This window comes from Sinocyclocheilus grahami, unplaced genomic scaffold, assembly GCF_001515645.1.
Source record: "Sinocyclocheilus grahami isolate Dianchi unplaced genomic scaffold, SAMN03320097.WGS_v1.1 scaffold625.1, whole genome shotgun sequence".
NCBI classification, from domain to species: domain Eukaryota; kingdom Metazoa; phylum Chordata; class Actinopteri; order Cypriniformes; family Cyprinidae; genus Sinocyclocheilus; species Sinocyclocheilus grahami.
Genome location: NW_015505804.1, coordinates 533,722 through 546,628, shown reverse-complemented (window position 1 = coordinate 546,628; position 12,907 = coordinate 533,722). Strand labels below are relative to the sequence as shown.

The 12,907-nt window shown below is 37.9% G+C and overlaps 1 protein-coding gene across 1 annotated transcript in view; it reads right to left on the bottom strand.

Moving 5' to 3' along the window:
- Positions 1-4,004: 4,004 nt before the first annotated feature.
- LOC107557961 (protein tweety homolog 3-like) overlaps positions 4,005-12,907 on the bottom strand; it is a 39,262-nt gene continuing 30,359 nt past the window's right edge. The window contains exons 12-15 of the mRNA XM_016241557.1: positions 10,918-11,054; positions 8,650-8,829; positions 7,579-7,654; positions 4,005-5,033 (exon numbers count right to left, since the gene is read on the bottom strand). Coding sequence (XP_016097043.1) covers positions 4,860-5,033; positions 7,579-7,654; positions 8,650-8,829; positions 10,918-11,054 — 567 coding nt within the window. The 3' untranslated portion in view covers positions 4,005-4,859. The remainder of the gene's footprint in view (positions 5,034-7,578; positions 7,655-8,649; positions 8,830-10,917; positions 11,055-12,907) is intronic.

Sequence of the window (12,907 nt, the reverse complement as noted above, 5' to 3'; positions counted from 1 at the left end):
AAAAAGGACTAATAAAAAACCCTAAATATTATTATTAAATTAACCAACACAAATAACCAAAAAATTAACACAAGATCAGGACTAAGAGAACTAAATAAATACTAAATTAAAGGCAAAGGGACAAAAACAGACCACATCCAAAAACAAGGAGCAAGACAAGAACATAGAATTACAAGAGACAAGACTAGAGCACAAGATCAAACAGACAGGGAGACAGGAACACATAATCAGCCACAACCACAGACAGAAATAAACACAGTGAGGGAAAGAATGACCACGAACCAGCAAAGACAATAGGGCAAAGGGCACTATAAATAGGGAGGAAACCACACAAGGAACAGGTGAGAGCAATTACACTAACAAGGACTCAATGAGGGCTAACAAGAGGGTGTGGTAATGAGGAAACCAGGAGGAGGAGCTAAAGCACATGGCTGAGAAAAACAAACTAGGCCATGTGCTGACAAGACAACATAGACACAAGAAACAAAAACACAAGACAACCAGAGTGTCAGGGCAAAACCCTGACACATTTAAATCCACAACCTAATAAAAGTAAACAATTATGTATAAAAACAACTATAGGAATTCACAAGCCTCTCTATACGTCCTATACAGGCATCTAGTGGTTACACCATGAAATTATTGGTATTTTCTTTTTTTTGCTCTCACAAGGAGGTGCTAATCTGCCTTCAAAAATAGGATTTTAAAGGCCTAGTCTCTATTTTAATCTGAAATACTGCATTAATTGAAAAATGTTGTACTATTTTCAAAGGGAAAAATTTATCATAATTATTGCATAAATATTAATTAGTACCATAAAATTATCTCAGAAGAGTCATATTATTGTCGCTTTCGTCTCTTGCGCTTCCTTCCCACCAAAACAATAAAATAACATTTTAAAAAATCCGCGGGCACTGGCGCGATTTAAAAAAGTCACCAGTTGGTTTCTCCCAAGGATTTAAAAATAATCTCACTTGAAAATTAAATCGTTTCAGAAAGTGACTTATACCATAGCCAGGTGATGATTAGACGTAATGTGAACTTCATACAGTATTGAATGGACAGTATCACGTACATGTTTTCATTAACAAATAAAACGTTTTATCACATCTTTTTAGTAGCTTTAAAGCCCAACTCCTCATTAAGTATGAAAAAGAACAGCCTGAAAATTCTGCTTTATAGATTCTTCGAACGACATGAGGGTAAGAATGATAAAATAATTTTATATTTTGTGTAAACTATCCACTGATCTAGTGAAACTATCAAATCAATACTAGCAATATCGATATTCATTAGTTTTTAGCTTGTTTATAATACTACTAATACCTTAAAGTCTGCATGAAATGGAAGTTGCCATTCTCTTTTCTTCTCTACTGTGACGTATATCCGAGTGAAACGGCATCTGAAATGAGAGGGCGGGACTTGATTTCGTCCTTCGGGAATTGATTGGATCGTTGGAAGCTGGGGCGTTGCTAACAAAATGGAGGCAGATCTGAATGCCAGTTTGCAGTTAGTGGTGGGGGATTTCTCTTCACTAGATTCACAGCCGACACCCAAGCATGAATAAATGTTTTATTTATTAAGGATGAGGACGACGATCAACTGCACAAAGCATGCCTAAACAGCGCACGCGCGCGCGAGAGAGAGACTGCCTGAATGACTGAGCGCGTCCTCCATCAGGTTAAGTCATATTCATGAAAAAAATTAGTTTGCAATGTCCTAAGAGTAATGTTGTAGTAATATCCTAATATATTTTCAATGTTTAGGGGTAACGTACTCCCTCATGACTGGTGTCAGTGCTATAAAGTGAAGCATCAGCTTCAGCTTTTCCCCCTCAGAAAATCAATTTTTCTAACATGTACAACATCTTAATCACAAATGAAAAAACATAAAAAAAACATGAAAAAATCCATAAGAATTGTTATTAAAACATCAATTTATGACGAATTATTCGTATTCACATTTAGAAAGGATTGAGTAGGCTCATTTGTTATAGTCCATACAATAGAAAGCTAACAAGAATACGCTAGAAAACAAGTGTACATTTACAGAAAGAAAGGTTACTGTATGAAAACGTTAAGAAAGGCAGAATATTTCTTCCTCATATTTCCTTCAGTCATGCAACTGCATTATATGGTTACAGACTCATAGATCCGAACATGTGGATTGTCTCTATGTGATGGTTAGTGGTTGAATACATGTAAATACTGTAAAAAGACTAATATTTCCGAGCAATTTTACATTGTGTCTATTGAGTGGTAAGGTGCATTTTTTATCCGTCTGTGTTGCGTGTAAAACAACTCACTTTTTCTGTAATATTCAGTGTTTGTGTGAAACAACATTGACACTTTTTGTGCACAAGTGTTATTCTAGGATTGTAACTTAGTGGTTGCATGACACTACATGGTCAAAGCGTGTCTGTGCATGATCTTAGAAGTTTAGGGATTTCAAGCCCTTTCCTGCTGGCATCCAAACACAGCATCCACTTTTGTTACACAAAAAGACAATTCAAACAACAACCAACCTCAATTGACTGAGGGTGTCACAAAGTCATAAAAGATACAGTATTATAGCATTTTCCAGTTTAAAATGACATTTCTACCTGCTAATGTAATTTATGATATTTATTCAAATCAAAATCAAATGAACACCTACGTTCAAGAAACAAGGTGCGATGTTTTGAGTGTGGTATTCTAGATACCACATCTTACGCATGATAACATTAGCGGTTGACAGGCATCGTGACAACGTCTAAACACTGTTATGTCAGCCTTATGACACTGGATGCAAGTAAATGAAACCAACAATACTGCACTTGGTAAAGACAGCTAGGTTATCTTACACTACATCCACACAAGTCTTACTTAGTGACTGCATGACAAGGAGGAACCTTTCTTAGCTTCTTTGTTCCCTGTCGCTTTTTTTCCCCACTATTTTTTGTTTGATCCTTCTCCTGTTAGTGGCCCAAGTCCAGTGTCCATATTGCAGATCCATCAACACCACAGAGAAGTGTTTCCCCATAAATGTTAAAAAAAGTTTTCTTAGCTTCTTTGTTCCCTGTCGCTTTTTTTCCCCACTATTTTTGTTTGATCCTTCTCCTGTTAGTGGCCCAAGTCCAGTGTCCATATTGCAGATCCATCAACACCACAGAGAAGTGTTTCCCCATAAATGTTAAAAAAAGAAAAAGGAAAAGGCGGACCATGGTAAAAATAAAATCCAATTCACTACAAAAAAAAAAAAAAAATCTCCTGCTAAAGAATGTGAAGCCTGGACAACAAGCCTGAACAGAAAAAATATGTACATGTGGGGCAGTGGGGAGGCATTTCTCTTTTTGTCCAGGTATCCCTTCTTCACCTTTTTCACAAATTTTCCTCCGTTAAGAAATATTCACATTTAAAGTGTGCACATACACACGAGCACCCACAAGTGTATTCACAAATTCAAGTGATATGTCAACAAAACATGTACTATTATTTCATCACAGAGTTCATTGACAATTTTTTTCTTACAGGTATTCTTCACTGCAGCTCTAAGCCACGGCAAATGTTGCACTGCACTGTTACACAGAAGATTAGTGCACTGAGTTTGTAGTGTTAATCATTTCGTCATTTTTTAGAGTACAAAAACACTTACTATTTACAAAGAGCAAAGCTCGTGAGTGGTGCCGTTTTAAAGCACACTCACCAATGCACAAGGCAAACACGCCACGCACACAAACACACACCGATAGTGTGCTGTGCAATTGTTTCCCTTCTAGAATAAGATATTGAATGCGCATAATGGCTCAAAGGCTTGATGGCTGTCAGTTCACACACTGTGGTACACCATAGATTACACTGTACTGTAAATACAAAGATCGGCCTTCGATGACAGGAACATTTGTTTAACCACAGAGTCACAAGTATGTGAACATTAGTAAAGGAGTAAACATCTCCGTTAACATCAAATAGCAATGATGAATACCTTGGATTGTGGCTGCAGTAGTAGAATGCTGCATTTTAAAGCACACTCACTAATGCACAAGGCAAACACGCCACGCACACAAACACACACCGATAGTGTGCTGTGCAATTGTTTCCCTTCTAGAATAAGATATTGAATGCGCATAATGGCTCAAAGGCTTGATGGCTGTCAGTTCACACACTGTGGTACACCATAGATTACACTGTACTGTAAATACAAAGATCGGCCTTCGATGACAGGAACATTTGTTTAACCACAGAGTCACAAGTATGTGAACATTAGTAAAGGAGTAAACATCTCCGTTAACATCAAATAGCAATGATGAATACCTTGGATTGTGGCTGCAGTAGTAGAATGCTGCCATATTGTCAGGAACTGCAGAGAAAGCACAAAAGCTGCATCTTTAAAACCTTGTTAAACTATATGTAATTTTGCAAAACACTTAAAAATAGAACTCCATCCTAAAATCAAATGTCATAGTGACATTTCATTGCACAGCACGGCAAGAGATTTAAAAATGACAGTGGTATAAACCATTATCCTGCTGTGATAATGTGGTCCTGCAGTCCTTGCCAATATGGCTGCCCTGAGAGAATCTCTGTAAGGGTAGTAAGGGAGCTATACTGTGCTGACGACTGAGAGGAGTCCTCCAGAAGAGGGCAGTGTAGTTGCTGTGAAGCATTGTGTGAGATTAGGGGAGTTAAAAAAATGGCAGTCTGAATAAAGGTTTAGCAGAATGGAGTCTTTAGGAAGACAGAGTAGGTAAGCATGGATGACTGATTCCAATCGGATAAAGAATTTCTTTACTGGCGAAGGGCTGAACATCGAGGCGGAGACAAATGTCCTACTGGTAGACCTGACAGGTAGATGACTATTGGTTACGCATTTGATGATAGTTAATGGATGGAGGAGTGGGGTCGGTGGATAGCTGAATTTGGTCGGCTGTTTGGAGCTGAACGGCTGGTTAGATCTGGTCGCATGTTGGGCGCCAGTCCGTTCTGGGATTCTGATGGCCTGGACTGGTCTGGGCGGCTGGTTGCCAGATATTTGGCCCTCATGCTTGAGGTGTACTGCAAAACAGGGTGAGAAAACAAGGAAAAGGGGAGGGAAGACACAATCACATCATTTTGAAGAGTTGTTTTTACAATACAATCTAAACCTTTTTCCAAATATGGTCGACACAATTATTTAGTCAAAGTAAAGAAAAGTTACAGCATCTAAATGGGTATTAGGAGAGAGCCAAATGTCCTACAAACATGAAGCACATATAAATATGAACCTCATTCTGTCGCTCTCACTAACTCACTCACATGCGTAACAGACAAACTGACAGTCATTTGGACAGCCTGATGGTTTTGTTAAAGCCAAGAGTTACTGTGATGATGCACACTATCGTCTATTCACACTATTCTCCTCACGATCGGCTTTTGAGTTCAAGTTCCATTAAAAAGAGTGCAATTAATGTGAAAATGAAAGAAAAGAAAAAAATGTAACACAAATGACAAATAGGAAATGAAAAGAACAGTGAATGAGAACAACACATATAGATAGTGCCGCTATATGTGGGTGAATACTGTTGACACATTTTACAAAACAGACATGCATGAGGGATGTTTTTCAGTAGGGTGAGAAAGAGACCAAATTCATGCATATTTTCAATCATAAAATCCTTAGAAGGAGAGACTATTCCATAATCTATCAGTTATTCAAATTCCAGCAAGGACAGGCACCAAAAAGCAGCATCCTGGACAATGACATTACTGGGAATAAGATTACATCCTTTCAAAGAATCATGGATTCTTGAGTGGTCTCTCCAGTCTGGAGTTTGAATACGCATGCGTCATGTCCAGGGCCCCAAAAACACAAAATCAAAAGGAAAAAAACACCTAGAAAGTAAGACGGAGTGAGAGCGGCGCTTGGAAGAGGTCGAAGTGTTCTCGTTTTCTGAACTCAAACTAATGGGAGAATGAAGGATGTCCTTGCATGCCAAGTCTGATTAAAAGAGCCGCCCTGCCACTTCAAAAAGAGTACCATGCTCCCTTATTCACTGCGCATGAACCAGGAGAAGCATTCTCCGGTCTTGTCATTGACTATACATGCAATCATGCAAACTCCAGGATTCTGTAAAGCACTGCAAAACCCACTTCCACTCAATGAGGAGCCTTGACTTGAAAATATGAGCAATAAATGCCATCTCAGAATATTCTTTAAAGGAATATTTTACCCAAAATGCATAATCTATCACTATTTACTCCAAACCCGTACAAATGATCTCCTATAGAACACAAAAAGAGAAATTTAACAAAATGTTCATGCAGCCCTTTTTCATACAATGCATATGAAGGGAAATGGACACTGTTAAGCACCAAATATGACAAACAAAGGCCATAAAAATACCCTAAAAGTCCATACAATCCATGCATTATATTGCAAGTCTTCTGAAGCCACACAATAGCTTTGTGAGAGGAACAGACCGAAATTCAAGTTGTTATTTGCAGAAATTCTTCCTTTTACATTTAAATACTGTTAGATGTTTCGATTTTTTTTAAACATATCGATTCTGAATATTTGAAAGAGTTTCAATGCTCATTTTCCACAGCACTGATACACTTGTACCAACTGCTCTTTCTCGCTCTCTCCTCTCTCTGACTTTAAGTTGACACGCAGTGTTATATAATCAAGTATATAGTCAGTTGTGCTGTGTGTTTCAGAGCGAAGTGCAGCACTATGTTTTTACATGCTAGCAGCTCATGATCCAGTGTTTCACAGTGGCTCGTTTCACAGTAAATGGAGCTAACTCCATCTTTGCGTGTTCTGTGAGTTTAACATGCATTGTGTTGTAATTGCAACGTGTTGTGCTTTTTCACGGTCACATAATTTCCAACATTTTTGTGGACAGACAATTACAGCATTTCTCGTTCGTGTTTGTAATAATAACAATAATACCCCATGGTATTGAAAACATATTGTATCAAAGTTATTCCGTAAATTTCAGTATAATGACAACACTACATCTTGCAGTTTTATTTGGGTCTCTTCCTCACATAAAGCTATCACAAGGCTTCACTTCACATAAACAGCTTTTATGGTGCTTTTTTTTGTCACGTTTGGACGTCCTTCCCATTGGCATTTACATTTATTGTATGGAAAAGAAAACCTTTTATTTCACATTCAAAGGAAATGATGGCAAATTTGGCTGGATCTATTTCACCTTGTTGTTTGTGAGGACTTTTTGTTGTGGCAGTTACACAAAGACGACTTGTAATAAGTGTCGCATACAGGCTGCCAAAATGACCTTCAAGACTCTTTACGTGTGTTTGAGTTGACAATGTTTTTCAGTATTCTAAAACTATGCTAAAAGTGAAGTTTTACAGTTGTCAAAGCTAGTAATTACATACTTATCAGTAAGAGGCTTATCACAGTTACATACTTATCACAGTAACATCCTGCTTTCTGGATCATCTACAGAACTATAAATTAATTATGTCAAGCATGGGGCAGGGTTTCAAGATTTACCATTTACTAAAAAGAGTAACTGAATGTGTGACACTGCGCTAGATGCCGACTGCACATCTGCAGACATGTGTGTTTGTGTAAATGTGCTTGTGCACTTACTGACGGCGGGGGGGATTCTCTGCCAATGAGTGGCGTGTTCTCGCACCGAGGGGTCTGAAAGTTAGCATTCTGGCTCCTGCGTCACAAACAAGATACCAGTTACTCTGACTCCCTCTTCATGAGAGGGATTTCCACACGGCGATGCACTAAACTTTACAAATCTGACAGAAAGCTTTGAACTGCAGGGTGGGAGTAATACGCAAAGCCATTGAGTGATACCACTATGCACTATATTGAGTCATATCGACCATATACAGTATGTAGATCATGATAGATATCGCTTGGGTTGCGTCATACATTATCTATCATATAGTAAAACTCATTGCACAAGCTGAATTATCTACTTATACTTCCCATGCCATAATATGTTTGTTTCAGGGGCTTTATATACAGTGGTGTGAAAAGTGGCCCCTAAGTCCACCTCTGAATGGCTCAAGAAAAACTAAATTAAGGTTTTGGAGTGGCCAAATCAAAGTCTGGACTTAAATCAGATTGAGACTTAAACAGTCCATTCATGCTCGAAAACCCTCCAATGTGGCTGAATTAAAACAATTCTGCAAAGAAGAGTGGGCCAAAATTCCTCCACAGCGATGTGAAAGACTCATTGCCAGTTATCACAAACGCTTGATTGCAATTGTTGCTGCAAAGCGTGGCACAACCAGTTATTAGGTTTAGGGGGCAATTACTTTTTCACGTAGGGCCAGGCAGGTTTGGACAGCTTTTTTCCCTTGATAAAATAAATAATCATTTAAAAACTGCATTTTGTATTTACTTGCATTATCTTTGTGTAATATTAAAATTAGTTTGATGATCTGAATCTTTTAAGTGTGACAAATATGCAAAAAAATTTAAAACCAAGGGGGCCAACACTTTTTCACACCATTGTATAATAACTTTAATTAAGACGTAAAACCCATGCAGTATAACAACTGAGCTAAAATCTACAGTAAAGCGAGCAAAGCCCATGCAGTAATCTATGCTAGCGAGCCTATACTACAGGACCTGTAAAACCGGTGCAGTCCTTCAAATCCAGCCCATGCATTAGGATGAGGTTAGCATGGCTACACTCACATGTACTCAGTGACTGGTGCGTTGCTGACAGTGTGTGCCGCAGCGGGTAGACTAGCCTCACTGCCGTAGGTGCTGCTGCCACAGCTGTACAGGCTAGGCATGTGTACGCGGTACAGGTTATCGTGCGGCGCTCGCGGGCCGAGTGTGGCCGAAGTCTCATCGCCATCCTCCTCCTCAGACCTTCAGACAAATTAGCACAGGTCAAACACGTGCCCCTGGGTCAGAAGGGAGGGAAAAAGGTCTCTCCTCTCACTAGACTTGGTGAAGATCTCTTTAAAACCATTTTCGCGCCATTCCTCATATGACTCTAAAGCATACTGATGATGGGTACTGGCAAAATGACATGTTTCTCACATTCGTTTTCCCATTCTTTATCTCTGTCGTTTTACAAAGGGGAGAGTTCTCTTCAGAGTGAATTTTCATGACTGTGAAAAAATATACTTTAGAAAAAAAATGAAATAAAAATCTTGCTTGAGTCATTGCATGCTTTATATGAATCACATGCATTCAGATTACATTTTATCTTAAATCCTCAAAATCCACACTTACATCGAGTATTTAAAGGTTTTTCAATACCTTTTAGCCAACAATGTGTTTGGGTGAGTATTAGAAATTAAGTAAAAAGAAAATTAATACTTTTATACAGCAAGGACATTAAATTGCTTTTCTTTATAACTTTCAAATTAATTCAGCGTGACACTGAAGACTGGAAAATTGGCTGCTGAAAATTCACCTTTGCCATCAAAGGAATAAATTACATTTTAAAAATGTATACAAATAGAAAACAGTTATTTTAGATTGTACTAATATTTCCCAATATTATAGTTTTTTTATCAAATAAATGCAGCCTTGGTGAGCATAAGAGATTTTTTTCAAAGACATTTAAACTCCACTTTTGAGCGGTAATGTACATTATTATATTTTATGTAATATTCATATTTTAAAAAATGTTTACTAGGAGTTTCTAACGTACATGAAACTCTCAACTCTTGATTTTAAAAGCCACTTTTAATATAAATGACTTCTAATGGCTTATTGAATGATGTAGTTAAACTAATTAGAAAATAGTTTATCTGCCAACTGATGGAAAAACTAAGCTCAGTCAGTAGGCCTACTAGTATTTCTAACTAATCTTAGTCATATGGGCAATTATAGAATAAGAGTAAACTTGGCAGTCAGGATGCTAAAACGGGGCAGCATCTCATTTTCATCTGTTATGTATTTGCTTTAATACATGTGCGCTGTCAATGTAAAAATAAATAAATAAAATCAAACCAACCAATCAATTAAATAAATAAATAAAGTCAAAACAATCCTACAGCCATGATGTTAGTTAGAACTTAGAAGCAATTCAACTGCACTTAAAAATAAAAAAGTCTCACAAAAACTACTGTGGATTTCCATCGCATTTCCAATGGATTGTCCTCAGTAACCACTGAACGTTCTCTCCGTGATTTAAGTCATGCATTAGATCAACAAACAACCACTATGAATTGGATCTGAAACGTAAAAAAGGGGGGGGGACAACGCATTTTAAAGGAAAGGAATAAAAAAACAAAAAGTGGATCTGTGAAAGTGTAGATTTGGATGCCACTTTGATCAAGAAATATTTTACATGTAACTCTTAACAGACCTTTTCCAATCCAGCTTGCTCAGTGTGTAATCTAAGCAAATGAAGTTTTCACATCACCAACATGTTTCAATGTTGATGATACTCTTCACAAATGCACATCAGCCTTTCTTGCAGTTTCAAGATAGCCCAAAGGAAGGCAGCATCTTCCACAGAACTGTCAGTCTGCCTTTGCACCGAATTTGGAATAGGGTCTCTTTGTTCTTTCCCTTTTCATAGATACACAAGCGCTATTACAGACAGATGCTTTACCGTGAGTCAAATAACAAATTCCTCCATCACCGTAATTCAAAATACTCCTTTCAAAATGTACTGCTATTTTTCTTTTACACGCAAGCTATATTTAGTTTACCCATAGAGCACTACAAACCAAGTGTGTCTCTCACACATACTACAGGGCAGTGGGTTTTCCAAATCTATGACACAAAGAGGAATGAACGACAAGACAACAGAAGCTTCACAGTCATGAGAAGATGATTAATATGTGAAAACATAAGGAGCAGATGTCACAATAAAAGCATTAAACAAACTGGCAGTCAATTCTCTGTCTATCTACTGGAGCTGCGTTTACATACCTTGCCCTCCTCAACCCACCCCACATCTATTTTTTTGGTGTATTTTGACCCTTGCCCTCTCACCTCTTGCTCTGCCAGGTGTGAGGCACACTGCAAACGATGGAGCTAAACATTAGCGCAGTGACAAATGAGAAGAGGACCAGATAAATGAGCCCCTCCACTCCATCGTAACACAGTCCGGTCAGAGCCTGCACATAGTCCTGTGAGACAGAAAAAAAACAATGATGAACAGCCATATGAAAAGTCTGTTCTTGCTTTAGAAGTCCTTCAATCAAATGGTAATCAAATGGTTCAGGTCATACTTAGAAGGGAGAGGTTATTATGTGAGTATAGGAGAGCAAAATTCTAAGTGGATGTCCATGACATGCGGAGTCCCACAAGGCTCAATTCTTGCACCGCTCTTGTTTAGCCTGTATATGCTCCCACTAAGTCAAATAATGAGAAAGAACCAAATCGCCTATCACAGCTATGCAGATGATACCCAGATTTACCTAGCCTTATCTCCAAATGACTACAGCCCCATTGACTCCCTCTGCCAATGCATTGATGAAATTAACAGTTGGATGTGCGAGAACTTTCTTCAGTTAAACAAGGAAAAAACTGAAGTCATTGCATTTGGAAACAAAGACGAAGTTCTCAAGGTGAATGCATACCTTGACTCTAGGGGTCTAACAACTAAAAATCAAGTCAGGAATCTTGGTGTGATTCTTGATACAGAACTACCACATTTTGCTATAAGTTTGATTGCATCGTATAATAATTGCTGTTAATATTATTCATCGTCTGTTTTATTATGACCTAAATACATAGCAGATATGTTCACTGAATATAAACCTAACAGACCACTCAGATCATTAGGATCAAGTCAGTTAGAAATACCAAGGGTTCACACAAAACAAGGGGAGTCTGCTTTTAGTTATTATGCCACCCGCAGTTGGAATCAGCTTCCAGAAGAGATCAGATGTGCTAAAACATTAGTCACATTTAAATGCAGACTCAAAATGAATCTGTTTAGCTGTGCATTTACTGAATGAGCACTGTGCTATGTCTGAACTGATTGCACTATATTCTATGTATAATCGTTTTCTTAAATTCATTTTAAACCTCTTAAATCAATTTTTTTAATCATTGTCAAAGTTTTTAAATTCCTTGTTTTATTGTTGTGAATATTTTTTTTCTTTTCTTTTATGTAAAGCACTTTCAATTACCATTGTGTATGAAAACGTGCTATACAAATAAACTTGCCTTGCCTTGCCTTCAACACTGTAAAGGAAGTGTTAAATGCATTTGCACAGGAAGCACAAGCACAATCATGGAAAGTAATATACGAGTGTTCCTTCAACTTTGAACACACTTATGCCCCATTTTATAATACTTGTAGCATCTGGACCACTCAAACACACAATATATTTTTTTGTTAGCTAGATTTCACAAATACTTTGTAACACCCCAGGATGCCGAACAGGACCCTGGTTTCATGGTAACCCGATACATTTACAACCTTGTGGAATGCGAGCCGACTCTCAGCTGCATTCTCCAGAAACAAGGGGCACAAATGCACAGTAGAAATTGACTTTTCTACTAATTAATTTAAAGGAAAACCTTTCTTTGAATGAACACACATATTCTTCAGGCCATTGTGTATATTATTGCTGTTTTGTATTAATCTGTTGTATTATAGACTATTTTTATTCATGCTTACGATAAACCACTCATTCATATAACCTTACATATAGCTTGTTTAGTATCTATGAATTCGCCTTCTGATGACCTAAACAAGAATGTATATTATATGTTGGTACATAGGCAATATATTAGTACCCTGAGAACCTTTAGTATTTTCGATTCAAGTTCCAGATACTAAAGTACCATGTTTCCACACAAAGAGTCATAAACTCCACAGGATCTCAAAACGCCCACTTGGGATTCCGGCTTTTCTCATTGGATAAGCCCATCTTGAGAGGCGGGGATCTTCTCTGACCTTAAAACTGACACACCATGTGACCGCCCCAGTCGGTGGTTCGGTCAGAAGCAAAGATGAAGATGTGAGAAA